At 55.3% G+C, this 14,605-nt stretch overlaps 1 protein-coding gene across 1 annotated transcript in view; it reads left to right on the forward strand.

The window, feature by feature from the left end:
• Positions 1-7,845, forward strand: part of DRGX (dorsal root ganglia homeobox) — a 28,336-nt gene extending 20,491 nt beyond the window's left edge. The window contains 2 exon segments of the mRNA XM_006097560.3: positions 5,240-5,254; positions 7,457-7,845. Coding sequence (XP_006097622.1) covers positions 5,240-5,254; positions 7,457-7,722 — 281 coding nt within the window. The 3' untranslated portion in view covers positions 7,723-7,845.
• The last annotated feature ends 6,760 nt before the right edge of the window (positions 7,846-14,605 follow it).

Genomic DNA, 14,605 nt, shown 5'->3' on the forward strand with positions numbered 1-14,605 from the left:
TCTAAAATTTGAATTAAAAAGTTGCATTTTCTAAATTTTTTTTATTTTCTAAATAAAATTAAGATAATACGAAATACACCTTCTGTTTCCCCTATGGATTAGGGTACGTGTCTTTACATATAGGTATCCCCATATATACTGGGTGTATGTATATTATGTATTCATGGGTATGTATGTATATACACATGTATACCATGTACCCAAAGGGGGTCATATTAACTTACTGTTCCTGAACCTGCTTTTTATTTCTTTTTTAAAAAAAATATATTTTATTGATATTTTACAGAGAGGAAGGGAGAGGAATAGAGAGTTAGAAACATCGATGAGAGAGAAACATCAATCAGCTGCCTCCTGCACACCCCCTACTGGGGATGTGCCCGCAACCAAGGTACATGCCCTTGACCGGAATCGAACCTGGGTCCCTTCTGTCTGCAGGCCGTCGCTCTATCCACTGAGCCAAACTGGTCAGGGCGTGAACCTGCTTTTTAAACTTAACATTTTATTATTATTTTTTTCATGGCACTAAATACCCTCCTAGAGTGTAACGTTGTCATAGCTTCAGTGTGCCCTTTACCTGTGACTACTGCTTGGCTGTCAGGATACTCTGTTGTTGCTATGTGCCACCCTGGGAATTTTCTTTGTAGCTAATTTAAATTTTAGTTCACCCATGATTATAGTTTTTTTTTTTATTGCTTAAAACAACAGCAGCAGCAGCAACAACATTCTACAGCCCGGAATCTGGAAATCCAGTAACTAAAAGGTGGAACTTAGAGTTTGTTTGGCTTACCCCTCAAGAGTCTGTTGGCAGAGTAAGTTATTCTCCTTTTGGGTCAGACAGGACGGGCTCACCCAGGACCCGTGGAGCCGGGGAGCAGGTGGGGGCTGTGCTGCCACCCGGGAGGCGCGGTGCTGGGGACACGCTCAGTCCGGTTGCGCCTTGAGGCAGGTCTCACGGCTCAGCCTGGGGGTCCTCGGGGGCGGGTAGAGAACGCTCAGAACATGAGTTCTTTAGCTGATCATGGAAACGAATTGGTAATTGGAACACACTGTGAATTGTGACTTAGACGTGCCCTTTGCTTTGCATGGGTTATGGAAATAATAACTGTTGGAGGACTTAGTACCGGTGCTTTGCAGAATTTCTCTCAGGTGAGGACGTCAAGCTGGGACAGATGGAGAGCAGCCCAGGACTGTTAGCGGTGGGGCCAGCAGCCAGAGTTCATACCCGTTCCTTCGGCTTCAGCTCTTGGGCCCCATTCGGCATGTCTATAGGCTTTGATAAGGGCGACTTGGTTTTGGAGTCAACAGTTTCTAAAGCAGCGGTTCTCAACCTGTGGGTCGCGACCCCTTTGGGGGTTGAACGACCCTTTCACAGGGGTCGCCTAAGACCATCGGAAAACACATATATAATTACATATTGTTTTTGTGATTAATCACTATGCTTTAATTATGTTCAATTTGTAACAATGAAATTGGGGGTCACCACAACATGAGGAACTGTATTAAAGGGTCGCGGCACTAGGAAGGTTGAGAACCACTGTTCTAAAGTATCTTCGTCACCTCCCTGATGTAATAAAAGAGAGCCCGAGCCCCTCTTTGGGCTGACTCTGTGCCATCGCTGACAGCTGCGGCGGGTGGTCTCAGGGCCCCTCCAAACATCGCCTCTGTGACGCTCCTGCTGTGGCCAGCCGTGACCTCAGGCCGTCCTTCAGGGCACTGCTTGCTTGCCTTCTACTGAATGGGCCCGGGTTACTGTGCATTTTGAGCTTCTTGGCTGTTGTATAACAATGTCAATAAACATTGTCTATTTGCTCAATGTTGCCCATCAGTATGTCTGCCCTTGGCAGCCACATTGCTCTCTAGTTTGTGGCAGTCTCCTCAATCAGGCGACATGTTGGTACCGTGAAATTATGGAGAAAACAAGAGTTAGTTTTATAAAGATCTTATTTGTGGAAATAATTTTTTTCTTTGTTAAGAAATGGTTACAGGAGTTAATAGAGATGCTGGTTGTTGGACACTTTGTGATTGTAATCACTGAAATTCTGAAAACATGAGTTAAAGTTGAAGAAAATTCAGCTTTGTAATTCACATCGCATTGTAAAACTCATTGTTTTGTTGTTGAAAGAGATTTAAAAACTTGTCCACTGTAGCCCATACTGTGCACAGTTTCTCTACAACATCTGCCAAGGGGCCTTCGGGGTATCATGACCAGAACCATCACTCCCAGAGAGCCCGCTTCGCATGCATGGCATGCTGATGGCAAAGAAAAGAAACCCTCTTACTCTCACTTCCGCCTTTGCTTCTATTCCACCCTCCACAGGTAGAGTTGGAAGCAGTTACCTCATATCCACTGTGCCCGGGGTCACTCAGCTAAATTGTCCCACTTCTTTCACGTCTCATCTCTCTTCCTCCCTTCTTCCCTCTCCCCTCCCACTCTCTAGACTGATGGTCTGACTATGACATAAGGGAGAAGGACTTTATCCTCCTTTTTTTTCTATAGGTTCTGCCTCTGATAAGGCAACCCACAGCCATATAGTGTCACAATGAGCTCACTGCGAAGGCATATTGACCACATGCTCTCCTGCTGAGCCACGCTCCCCTGTGCAGTTGGGTAGTTGGCAGAGATCACAGACTTCACAGCTTCCTTGATAAATATCATTGCATTAGCGTTGTCTCCTTGTTTGCCTTTGGTCTTGTCTGTTGTGCAGACGGCCTCCCTCGGTCTTGCCGTCTACATTCTGATCTGCACACCTGTGTTCTCACCCAGGGAAGGGCAGGGCGAAGGGCAGGTGACTCCCACGGCTCATTTTCAGCATTCTGCCATGTGACTGTTCACCTGTGAGCACCGGCCCCTGTGTGGCCACTTGAGCTACTGGTCAGATTTGGGGTGTAGATGAGGGAAGAGGGCACCTGTGAGGGGCTGTAGGCAAGGAATTTGGTTGGCCTGCGAGGGTCTGCTGTCCTGCTGTAGAAACGCCTACCCAGCAGTCGGTGTGGAGTCTTGGGACAGAGGCTGGGCTCCAGGGATGTGTGTAAATCGGCGATGCTCCCTTAGGCAAAGCCGCGCAGGCCGGCCAGGTGGAGGGTGTCAGCCTGTGGAGCTCAGGCGGTCTGTCGGGGTGAAGGACATTCAAGGTCTTCACCCATGGAGGAGCCGTAAAGGGGTCTTCACAGCCTTGGGTGCTCCTCCTCTTTCTGATAACCTTGACGTGTAATCTCTTTTGGTTCAGGTTTAAGAATTTATTTTGTTTTAGTTTTAATTGTGGTAAAATACATATAAGATGAAGTTTACCATCTTAACCAGTTCTAAGTGTACAGTTCAAAAGCGTTAAGTACATTCCTATTGCTGTGCAACCATCACCAGCCTCCATCTCCAGACCTTTGTCATCTTCCCAAACGGAGACCCTCCCCATCAGACCAGAGCTCCCACTGCCCCTCTGGTCCCCTCCCCGCAGCCGTCTCTACTTCCTGTCTCTATGACCCGCCTACGCTCGGCAGCGCCTGGAAGTGGAATCACAGAATTTGACATTTTCAGCCTGGCTTAGTTCACTCAGCACAGTGTTCTTGACGTTCATCCATGTTGCAACAGGCGATAGGATTTCCTTTTTCTATGGCCTCATCATACCGTGTTGTCTGTTTATAGCGCTGACAGTTTTAACCAGTTTCCCAGAGTCCTTGGGTTCCTCTGGTCCTCAGTTTCCCCATCTGTTCAGTGTGGGGGCGAGCTAGATGGTGTGCCCGGCTCCTCTCTCCCGCAGCCGCAGTTCTGTGAGCGAGTTTCCTGCCCCGGAATCTGGGTTCTGCAGGCCAGTAGTGCGGTTATTGGTGGCTTCTGTGGTGTGTGACCTAGCAGGGCAGGCTGTGGACCAGGGAAGGGAGCCCCTGTCTTGTGCAGGTGGCACTTGATCTTGCAGGTGACACAGTCATTGAGTCTCAGACCATGTCACTCCCCCTTTGATGCTTACCTTGGAGCAAGAGTCAGCCTCAGACAAGCTGAGCGGCCCCTCCTGGGCGGCCTGACTGGGGCCGGATGCCCAGGGCGGAGCCTGAAGACAGCGGCCTCCCAGGTCCCCCACAGCCCACGCCCAGGAAGCCCCCCGTGACCTCAGCACGCACCAAGCTCAGAGCTCCGGCTCCCAGCCCTCGGCAGCCCCTTCTCATACGTGCGGACGGCATCTAACTCCAGTCTTCTTTCTTTTTAACATTCACTTAAAATTAAAGCCATGTTTCCGAAATTAAAAGAAGTTCACATTCATTGTAGGAAAATGAGAAAAATTCTACACAGACACAGAGGAGAACATCTCCAGGATTCCTACTGCCAAGCGGGCTCACTTTCTTCATAGTTCGGTGTCTCCACATGTGCGCTCCCCAGTGGGGGGAGATGTGGAGGGAAGGCAGCTTCCTTCCCAGTCACCCCCCATGTGTGGGGGGGCGGGGGCGGCCTGGGCTGTGGCTCTGGCACTGTTCCCAGCAGCGCCTGCAGTGCCCTGTGGGGCTGTGCCCATCAGTGTGGCTCCCTGTGTGAGAGCCACTAGGAGTGGAACAGTCAGGCCTTGGGACTGACCCAGGGCGATTCTGTGTTTCTGGCTGGGCTGGAAAGGCCGCAGGCTGAGGCCCGCCAGGGGTGCCGGCTGCGGGCCGGCTCTCAGCATTCCCTTAGACGTGGAGCTTGTGGTTTGTGTCGGTATCTGCTGCAGGCTGTGTGGCCCATTGGTCAAACAGAGGCAGGAAGTGACCGCTGCCTCTTCTCCTCCTGTGACACTAAGGGAAAGGCCATGGTCCTGGTCCCCACTGTGTGAACCTGGCAGTGACGGGGCCTCAGTCCTTACCCAGAGGCCGGGGCTGAGCAATGCCCACCCCTTAGGGCGGCCAGGGTGGTGATGAAGGCAGCAGTGGGTCTGGTAAGGATGTGCCTGCTTCTGCCCGAGCAGGCGTGGGAAGGAAGAGACAGGGCCCACAGGTGCTTGAGGGGAGAGACGTGCCCGGCCTGGCCCAGGAAGCCTGGCCCGAGACAGGGGGTGGGGATGACCAGCGGCTGCTATGCCGTGGCCGTGGCCGTGGCCGTGGCTGTGATGCCCAGGCTGCCTCCTGAAGGCCGATCCCACCAGGGGGCCCTGGGGCCAGGCCCCCTCCCTGCCGCCTTCCCCCCCTTCCACAAACACTTCCCTGGGACTGACCCACTGTGCTGGGTGCTGGGGACAGAGCAGTGAATGAGACAGCAAGGGACTGGCTCCCTTGGGAGCCTGCAGTCTCAGGGGTGTGGGGGAGACAGACAGGTCCTGCAGCATTGGCAGTGCACCTGCCCTGAGGCCGTCTGTGAAGACAGAGGTGGGGGCTCTGAAGCAGCATAACCAGGAGCTCTGAGGAGGCGGCTCGAATGCAGCCCCAGGGAGCCATGAGGCAAGCCTTCTAGGGTGGAGGCAGCCTCAGTCCCAGGCCGCACCTGCAGGAGGCCCACGGGAGGGGGGGGACTATGTCCTCTTTTGAGACGGGGACTCAGTGGTGAAGGCCAGGCCTCTGCCTGGTGTGAGGTCCAGCTCTGCCCCTTAGTATTTAACCTCAGTCTCCTCATCTGTAAAAGGGGCTCACGACAGAGCCTACGCCCTGGAGCGGTTCGGAGGTTGTGGTGCCCGGGGCGGGTTGGCTCTGGTCCCCACAGCTCTCAGGGAGGGCTCTGCTGGCCTGTGTGTGGGCCTCTGCCGGGAGGCCTGCGGCACCTGGGGGGATGCGGAGGGCAGTGGTGCCCGTCACACGAGGGTTGGAAGGCCATACGGGGTTTCGATGAGTTCAACAAGTATGGGTTTTGGTCCAAAGCACTCTTTTTGCAATGCTGCTTTTCCCAAAGCCGGTGAGTACGTTCAGAAAGGGCTGAGGGGCTGGTGCAGGAATGGAGCGGCTGGCTTTGCTGCCCGCCCCCAGGCCTCAGGTCCAGGGACAGGCACTGAATCCTAGTGTCCTTGGCAGGGCCGCGGTGGGCCATCCCCTCTCCTTCTAGCAGTCCATGAGCAACCCGCTCGGGCTCTCACCTTTGGCAAAATTCTGGATCCGGCCCCTCCCGCCACCTCCCCGCCTGCTGGGACTGCAGGGCTGCAGCAGCCTCCCCCACCCCTGGTGTAGATAAGGTCGAGGCTCTCTCATCAAACCACCCAGGCACCCATCTGCCACCCCCCTCAGCTGCAGCCTCTGGCTTTAGTCACTCCAAGCACCCTGAGACTTCTGTCCCCACGCCTGGCGGCTGTCCTGCTCTCCCTACTAGCTGTCAGGCTCTGCACATGCACACACTATCTCTCCTTCTCGCGCACTCAGGTCTCTGCCAAGCACTGTGTTCCGTTCACGTAGCCACAGCACTCACCACCCTGCCTCGGCATCAGAGACGCGGCCTCTGCATGTCCCTCCCCACCAGAGGTGTGCCAGGTGCCCACGGGCAGTCACTGAATAAAGGCAAGGCCGGGGATGACCAATGGAGGGGGGGCTCCTCCCAAGGAGTGTGCAGAGGGCTGGGCAGGGCCGGTGGGCAGGTTGGGTAGGGCCCGTGGGCAGGTTGGGCCGGGCAATGGCTCTGAAACCCCATCCCCACAGGGGCCTGTGCTGAGTGCTGGCCAAACTGGTTCCTTCCAAGGTCCTCAGCCTCAGTCCACAGCGCCCTGAGCGTCACACACTCTCTGGATGTTCTTGGGCAGAAGAAATGCCCAATGGTTCTGCTCATAACTGGTTAGGCCCAACTCAGTATTTATGTCCCAACAACTTAGTAGCCACTGGGTGAGTAGTTCTTATAAATTAAGAGAAAAGTAATATATATATATTTTTCATTTGTAAACAGCTACCCTGATTTCCGATGGGGTGTGAGTCCAGCGGGCTCTGTGGCTTCTGTGACCTTGGAGTCACACTGGAGGCCACACCCCCTCTTATGTTGCACATGGATTTTTGCGTGGTGCTTGCAAAACAGAGCCACATTCAGCTTCACGAAAACGTGATGTCCTTGAGAGGAGTCGGCGTGCTCGGGCTAAGGGTCCTCTTGGCGGAGCCTGTGTGGCATCCGGCAGACGTGGCTGGGTTTCCCCGACTTCCACCCTTAAAGTCTCACCGCAGGCCCCTGGAGTTCTTAGGGTGTTTTGCACGCAGTTTGGGGATTGTGGACTCATATCATTAGGCCCTATAATGACCCTGTGAGGTAGGTATCCTTCCATTTTACAGAAGTAGAAGTTAAGGCTCAGAGAAGCCAAGATACCGGCCTCAGGCACACTGGTGATTGGTGAGGGCACCGGGACTGGCCAGGTCTCTGACAATCCCTGGGCCTACCCGCTGGATCTCTTGAGTTGTGCAGCTTCCGGGGCCGGAGCATTTGTGACCTCGCCCTTGAGTGTCCAGAACCACAGTATGAATCAGCCCTTTGCTCCCACCGCAGGTCCTGGGAGACAATATGGTCAGTGATGGCAGCTCTTGTGCTTCCTCCTTCCAGGGGGCCCGCTGTGCTCTTGCTGTGTCCCAGACCCCATGGGGCTCTCCTTCCTCCCGCCCTACGGCTGTCAGAGTAACCGCACGGCCAGTGTGGCCGCCCTGCGCATGAAGGCTCGCGAGCACTCGGAAGCCGTCCTGCAGTCAGCCAACCTCCTGCCAGCCACCAGCAGCAGCCCCGGCCCTGCGAGCAAGCCAGCGCCCCCCGATGGCAGCCAGGACAAGACCCCTTCTGCCAAGGAACAGAGCGAGGGTGAGAAGAGTGTATGAGGGGGTGCCACGCCGGCACCCTCCCCATCCCTGTTTCTCCCAGCCTCAGCCCCACGGAAAACGCAAAAGAACAAGGAGAAGCCTGCGCCCAGAGCCTCCTCCTGGACTCCGGAAGGGATGAGACCACAGCTCCCTTGCTGTCTGGGGAGTGCCTCTGGCGTCCTGCCAGCCGGCCCGTGTTGTCCTGGCTTCTTTGGTGACAGGTCCTGATGGCACTGGTGACACCGGAGCCGACTCTGTGGTGGGACCTGTCGGGTTTCCTTCTGTGCCCAGAAGTCTTGGGGGAAAGTAGAGTTGCTGCCCCCATCCCCTTCCTGTCCATTTCCTGGGCTGCCATTGATGGTCTGGTCAACTCAAAGAGCTGTGACATGAGACGCCCAGGGCTATGAAATGGGACTGTCCTTGGTCCATTAAGAACCAGGAAACTGCTGTAATTCCAACCAACTCTTATTCCCTCTCCCAAGTCCAGCAGCCATGCCCCCCTTTCTCTTGTTGAAATCTATTGGCTGTGGGCTTGGATAGCTAGAAGGTGAGAGGATGTGGGGTGGGGAGAGGCTGATGGGGCGCAGCCTCTCTCAGGGGTACACGGTGGCTCTGCCCCTCGCACTTCTCACTGGCTCTTGTGGCCACACGGGCTGCCGGCTCTGGGCATTGGGGCCGCACCCTGACACTGCCGGCGTGGAGCGGCGTGGCCGCCCGCTGCAGGCCCTGCCTCTCCGGACTGGCCTCTTGGTCAGTGGACAGCAGCGCTCTGGTCCAGGAAGCTGTGCGCCCTCGGAGGGGAGGGGCCCCAGGATGCCTCTGACAGGTCGCATCCGGACTGACTACCTGTCCCCGGCACGCAGAGGGAGCTCTCCGGTGGTTGTTTGGTCTTTTTAACTGAAGGGAAAATAGCAGGAGACAAGATGAGAGCGGTGTACGCGCAGAATGGAGCGTGGGCGAGGGCTTCCTCTGGTGACGGGAGCTCATTCCAAAGGGCCAAACCGCAGAGACTCAGCGTTGGTCTAGGCTAGGGGTCTGTTTCCTCACCTTCTCGGTGTGGGTCGTGGATCAAAGGGAAATGTGCAATAGCGCGGGACCTGCCTTCCCGGCAGGCGCCTGGTCCCGGGGAGGCGGTCTCCCATGGCTTACGGGGTGTTTCCAGGCAAACCCTTCCGCCTTTACACGATTATTTTCCTTTCAGTTTCCATAATCAAAAGGCTCCACCTTCAGATCCCCTGCCCCCTTCTTCCCCTCCCCTCCAAGCCCTCAAACAATATTCCTGAGTGTGTTGTGCCTCGTCTCTGATTCCTGCAAAGCATTTGATAAAATACACTGTCTCCTTAAAAACACACAAACCCTTTTCCTGCTGTATTTTGCTTGTTGAGTACCAAGATGAAACGATTTGCCAAAGAGCGGCAAAGGCGCTTCCGTTTCGCTGTAATTACGAATGTTGGGTTGAACGATGCAAGCTCAAGCCCTTATGTACACTAACTCTTCAATCTAATTGTTTGATTAAACTCGTATTTCCTCCAGAAAGGTACATAAATAAGTGAACTGTTGAGCAAATTAAGAATACTTAACAGCATTGCATCTGAAAAGTAGTTACGCTGATTAAATTTTGTGTCCTTGAGGACTTTCAGGAAATTACTTTTGATCGTCAATAACACAATTAAGTAAACTACACACACATTAGCATGAATAATTGATAAGAAATTATGTATTACCACGAAGTACTGATTTAATAATTCATGATGCGACACGCTAGTGACTGTGCAAAACTGGATAACACCGGGAAGTCTGCCCGCTGGTACTGAAGGAGAGGAAGACGGGCGGCACACTCCGCAGACAAGCCGGTCCTTAGTCTCGTACAAAGGCGAAAAGCAACATGCATGCTGTTGTTTCTGTCTGTTTAAATACTGAATAAATGTAGAGGAGTTCCACAGAAAGACCCACAGAGCTCGGGCCGTCTGTTCCTCGCCTCGGGCCGGAGGCTGTGGGGCGCCCTCCTCCACCGGGCCGCGCGCAAATGGAAATCTCTCCGAAGCTTCCAGGCCGAGGGCTGGAGGCCGGGGCTCAGGAGCCTTTGAGCAGATGCTGGGACAAGACAGGCTGCTGTGCAGGCCAGAGCCCCCGGAGCCAGTGCCTGCAGGGGTCCGCCCACCTGTCCTGGGACAGATGGACAGACGGACGAGCTCGGCCTTGCCGAATCACCCTCGGGACTGTCCTCGGTGAAGTCCCCTTCCTGGGAGTGAGGGTGGCCGTCCGGAGGCCCTGTAGGCTGCCCATGTGCAGGAGTTGATAGTGTGACTATAAAGGGCAGCCGGGCTGCAGCCTGGGAGCAGCATATAGGCCCCGGGATTGATTCATTGATGATTATGATTCAGCTGCTAGTGGGAGCTCTCGCAAGAGCTTCCTTAATGCGCGCCACGTGATGGGAAGGAGTCTGGTCCGCACTGGGTGGGGAGGACCGCCTGGGGGTTGGGGGGCGACGGCAGGTGGCCGGGACTCAGGGCTCCCTCCTCCATCCTCAGTCGGAGCTCGATTGAGGAACACCCACTGCCTGCCTCTCAGTCGGCAGGAGGATCTCCCTTCGTAAACAATCCCATTTATGAAGACGCTGCCACTGCCTCATTGCCTGGGGACTTCACAGAGAACAGCTCCCCAATCTTAACGGTCAAGCCACAAGGTGAGATTACTTTCCCATTTCACAGGTAGAAAACTGAGGCACAGCGAGGTTGGACAGCTCCTCCAAAGTTCCATGGCTGGTAGCTCTGATGGGAAGCGGGAGAGCTGGGCTCATGACAGGTCACACAGGGAGTGCTACGTAAATGAGTTACTGAGATGAACTGGGCTCAGTCTTCAAGGCCCAAGAGGGGAGTGGAGGCATAACAAGGACCAGCTTGTCCTGTGGGCTGTGTCCTGGGTGGGCCTGTGGGAGGGGAGGGCATGCTACCCCAGCACCTCCCTCTCTGGATCCAGGCTGGCAGAGGCAGAGGTCAACCTGACCCATTCACTCTGCCGCTGGGCCAGGGCCCTGGCCTCTACATGCATGTCAGCCTGTCCACGGGCAGGCCCAGCAGGGGCTCCCAGCATTGCTGGTGCCCAGATCCCCGGGGCCCCTCAAACGGCTTTTCCAGCAAGAGGGGCTCCAAGAAGGAGCAACCACTCCACACGCACAAACTCTCTCAATTTTCTGGCTTCACCAAGAAAAGTGACACTTCTATGAGCTCAGAAGTGGTTAAGAGCATGTTCTGCCCGTTTGAAATCCAAGCTTTCACTGGCCGCGGGCCTCTGGGTGAGCCACTAACCCTCCCGGGGCTTCGGTTCTCCCTCCTAGAAAATGGGGCAGTAATGGTACCAGCCGCACAGATGTCTTTGGAGATTCCATGAATCAACTGCTGGCTGCTGCCTGGCCCAGAGGAAGTGCAGTAGAAATGCCAGTTGCTCTTGTTCCACCGCGCCTCACGGGTACCAAGGACATCCACCTCCAGCCCTATCGGGCGTGGCTGCCCCGGCCCTGTCCTGGGGAGGGCCACCATTCTCAGACGTGGGCGTGTGACTGGGCAGACACTCGGAGTGTGCCCACTCCCGGGAGGCTGCACTCAGGCAGAACGGGCGCCGATGTGGGGAAACCAGCTCCTGCTGAGGCACTGAATCCGAGGCTGACCGTCATGCTCCTTAGAGACGGGCTGGAAGGGACAGTGGGACTCGTCTTTAGAAACATTAACTCAGCTCCGTTTCTGGGCTCCGCCCTGGACAGAGAGAGTCCAGCATGTGGCGGTTTCTCTCCAGCACTTAGTCAGCACCTTGCTGTGTTCAAACCCATGGGGTGTGCTCCCCCCGCACCCACGAAGCTCACAGACCCTGGGTCCTCAGTGGCCCACCCATGTCTAGACCACCCCCCAGGGACAACAACACTCTAGGGCTCCAGCACTACAGACTGCCCCAAGCGGGGGGTGGGGGGGGTGGGGGTAGATGGGGGGGCAGTGCTGGACTGGCAGGCCGCAGGGTCTGTAGCTTCATGTCCTGGAGCAGCCTCAGCCTCCTTTCTTCCAGCTCGTGCTCCTGGCCAAGCCAGGCCCAATGCTCCCTCAGCCAGTGCTGTGGCAGGGGCAGGGCGATGAGTCTGTATAAACTAGGACCCATCCCGTAACCCACCAGGAAGGGCATTTTATAGATGTGATTGCCCCCTGCCTGGATATGGGCTTTTAAGCGACTTCTTTCTGAGCCTGGCATCCACGGTCTTCTCTTTGCATTCTGTTGGGCGGGTCTGAGGAGGCTGGGCCTTCTCTGTTGCTGCTGCCTGCCATCTGCTCTCAGGTCTCTGAGCCGGGAGGGTGGCCCCTGTTGGCTCGGCTCATCTGCTTCTTTCCCAAGCCCGGCTGTGTGCAGGGGATGGGCCTTGGGCACTGCCCCCTCCCACTGCCCCTGGTTCCCCCAACTCTGCTGGGTGTGTCCTGGCTCCAGGACCAGGGCAGGGCCTGGACACATTGTCAGACAGAGCTGGGCTGGGGCTGCGGCTGCAGAGCCCTGGCCCGGAGCAGCCAGGTGCCAGATGACACAGCCACCTCCACCCTGAGATGCTGGTGGGGACAGGTTTGCCAGCTGTCAGATGCTGTGAAGCCTGCCTGGGGCCCTCGGCTGGGAGGGCACACCTCTAGTTGAGCAAAAGGTCCAGAGAGTAAGGGAGGTATCGGATACAGTGACCCTGGCTGGGGCCTGCCAGGTCAAGGGCAGCCTCGCTCTGCTAATGGGGCAGGTGCCCCTGGGGGCAAGGCTGCAGCCTCGTCAGCCTCATGCCTTCGCTCAGCAGAGACGTGCAGCCCTTGGCCCGCCCTGGCCACGGAGCCCCTGCTCTGAGGCTGTTCGAGTTTCCCATGCGTGCTAACCTCTCACCAGGACCACTGCAGCGCCCCACAGTCTGGGAATCAGGCCTGAGGTCAGCCCCTTGTCTGACACTGTTAGCCGTGGGATCTTGGGCCAACTACGTAGCCTCTCTGGGCCTCATTTCTTGATCTGTAGAGTGGAAGTACTAATCCTAATTTTGCCTTCACAGGGATGCTGGGAGGATCAAGGGAGATGATGCATGTGAAGGCAGTTTGTGAACAACTCTCAGGAGAGCAAGGTCATTGGCAGCCCTGAGATCCTGCTGTCTGAGAGGCTGCCTCCTGCTGCGGCAGCTGGGCCGCAGAATCAGCCTCAGGGCCGAGGGGAGGCGTGGCCGGGAAGTGAGTCTGTGGACCCTCCCCAGGGCTTTGCAGGCCTCGAGGCCCTCCCCCTCCCAAGGTCGGGATGGGGCAGCTGGAGGGCTAAGTGATTGTGTAATGGCCACATCTGTCAGGCTGGCCAAATGGTTTCTCCAGGAGTCAGCGAGCTAATGGCCCCGCCGCCGGAGAGAGCTCTAAGTGGAGCACTTTATCTACCAGGAACATAAGAGCAGCGTGGCCCCGGGCGCAGGGACTCGAGCAGCTGCTCTGCCCACAGCTTGAATTAGTGCCCTGTCCCCGTTGGCTTGCCTCCCACCTGCTGCCAGAGACCAGTCTGCAGGTGGCAGCCCTGGTGGCTGGTCGGGGGTACGGGAGCCTGGCTGGGGGCGTCACTAGACCTGGCCTTGGGACCTTGGCAAGTTCAGTTTCCTCATCTGTAAAGCGCAGGCAGCGAGGGTGAGGTGGGATGAGATGAGGCGGGCATCGTGCCCTGCACTCGGCAGTTACTGCCGGCGGCCCTGAGCTCTCCCAGGTGATGGGGACAGAGAGGTTGAGGCCCACAGGGAGGTGATGGGGACGGAGAGGTTGAGGCCCACAGGGCAGGAGAACCTGTGGAAGGGATGTGAGCGCGTGGTAAACTGGGCACCGTGCAGACAGCGCGTGTCACCCCGGGGGCACCTGGGATGGCAGCGCGTGTCACCCCGGGGGCACCTGGGATGGCACGAACGTCCTGCGTACAGAGATGGAGCTGCAGCTGCACCTTATAAAGTGGGTCCTGTCCCCAGAGAGCTACAACTATCACACATTCTTCAAATATTGGAACATTTTTAAAAGTCTTTTCATTTTGAAATAATTTTAGATCCACATTCAAGTCGCAAAAAGAGCAGGGCTCCTGTGTACCTGTCCCCCAGCCCCGAAGGCAACATTGACATAAGCCTAGTACAGCGATCGAAACAGGAAGTTGCCACTTGGACAGCGTGGATCCCACCAGTTTTCACATGAGCTACTGTATTTCTCGGGGAGGGGATGGGGGTGGATGGTGAAACTTCATCATCCCATGTAATCTGGAACCACATACAGGCAGGATACACGCCTAGACTCTCCCTACCCCGAACCCTGCACTCCTGCTCTGAACTTTTCTCATTTCAAGACTGTTACATACTAGTACATGGGGTCATGCCGTGGCTACATGCTTTTTAAAAAGGCAGGGTTAAATATGATGTACGATTCACAATGGTTTAGCACATTGAGTATAGAGAGAACACATTATATACAATGTAACTTCTCAGTGGCTCTGTCAGATAGCACATGATGACATTTATGAGACAGAGGGAATTTACTTTTACTTATTTATTTTTTATTGTGGTTAAACACATATAAGAAAATTTACCGTCTTAATTATTATGCAATCTCCAGAAGTTTTGCATTTCGCACAACGGCAACTCTGTATCCATTAAACAACAACTCCTCCGTTTTTCCTCTCCCAGCCCCTGGCAGCCACCATTCCACTTTCTGTTTCCATAGACTACGCTAGGTACCTCCTGTAAGTGACTCATGAATATTTATCCTTTAATGACGGGCTTATTTCACTTAGCATAGTGTCCTCAAGGTTCCCCCACGTTGTAGCATGTGTTAGAACTTCCTTCCGTATTACAGCTAAATAATATCTTGTTGTATGGACAGACCACATTATG

Source organism: Myotis lucifugus, unplaced genomic scaffold, assembly GCF_000147115.1.
Source record: "Myotis lucifugus unplaced genomic scaffold, Myoluc2.0 scaffold_206, whole genome shotgun sequence".
In the NCBI taxonomy this organism is placed as follows: domain Eukaryota; kingdom Metazoa; phylum Chordata; class Mammalia; order Chiroptera; family Vespertilionidae; genus Myotis; species Myotis lucifugus.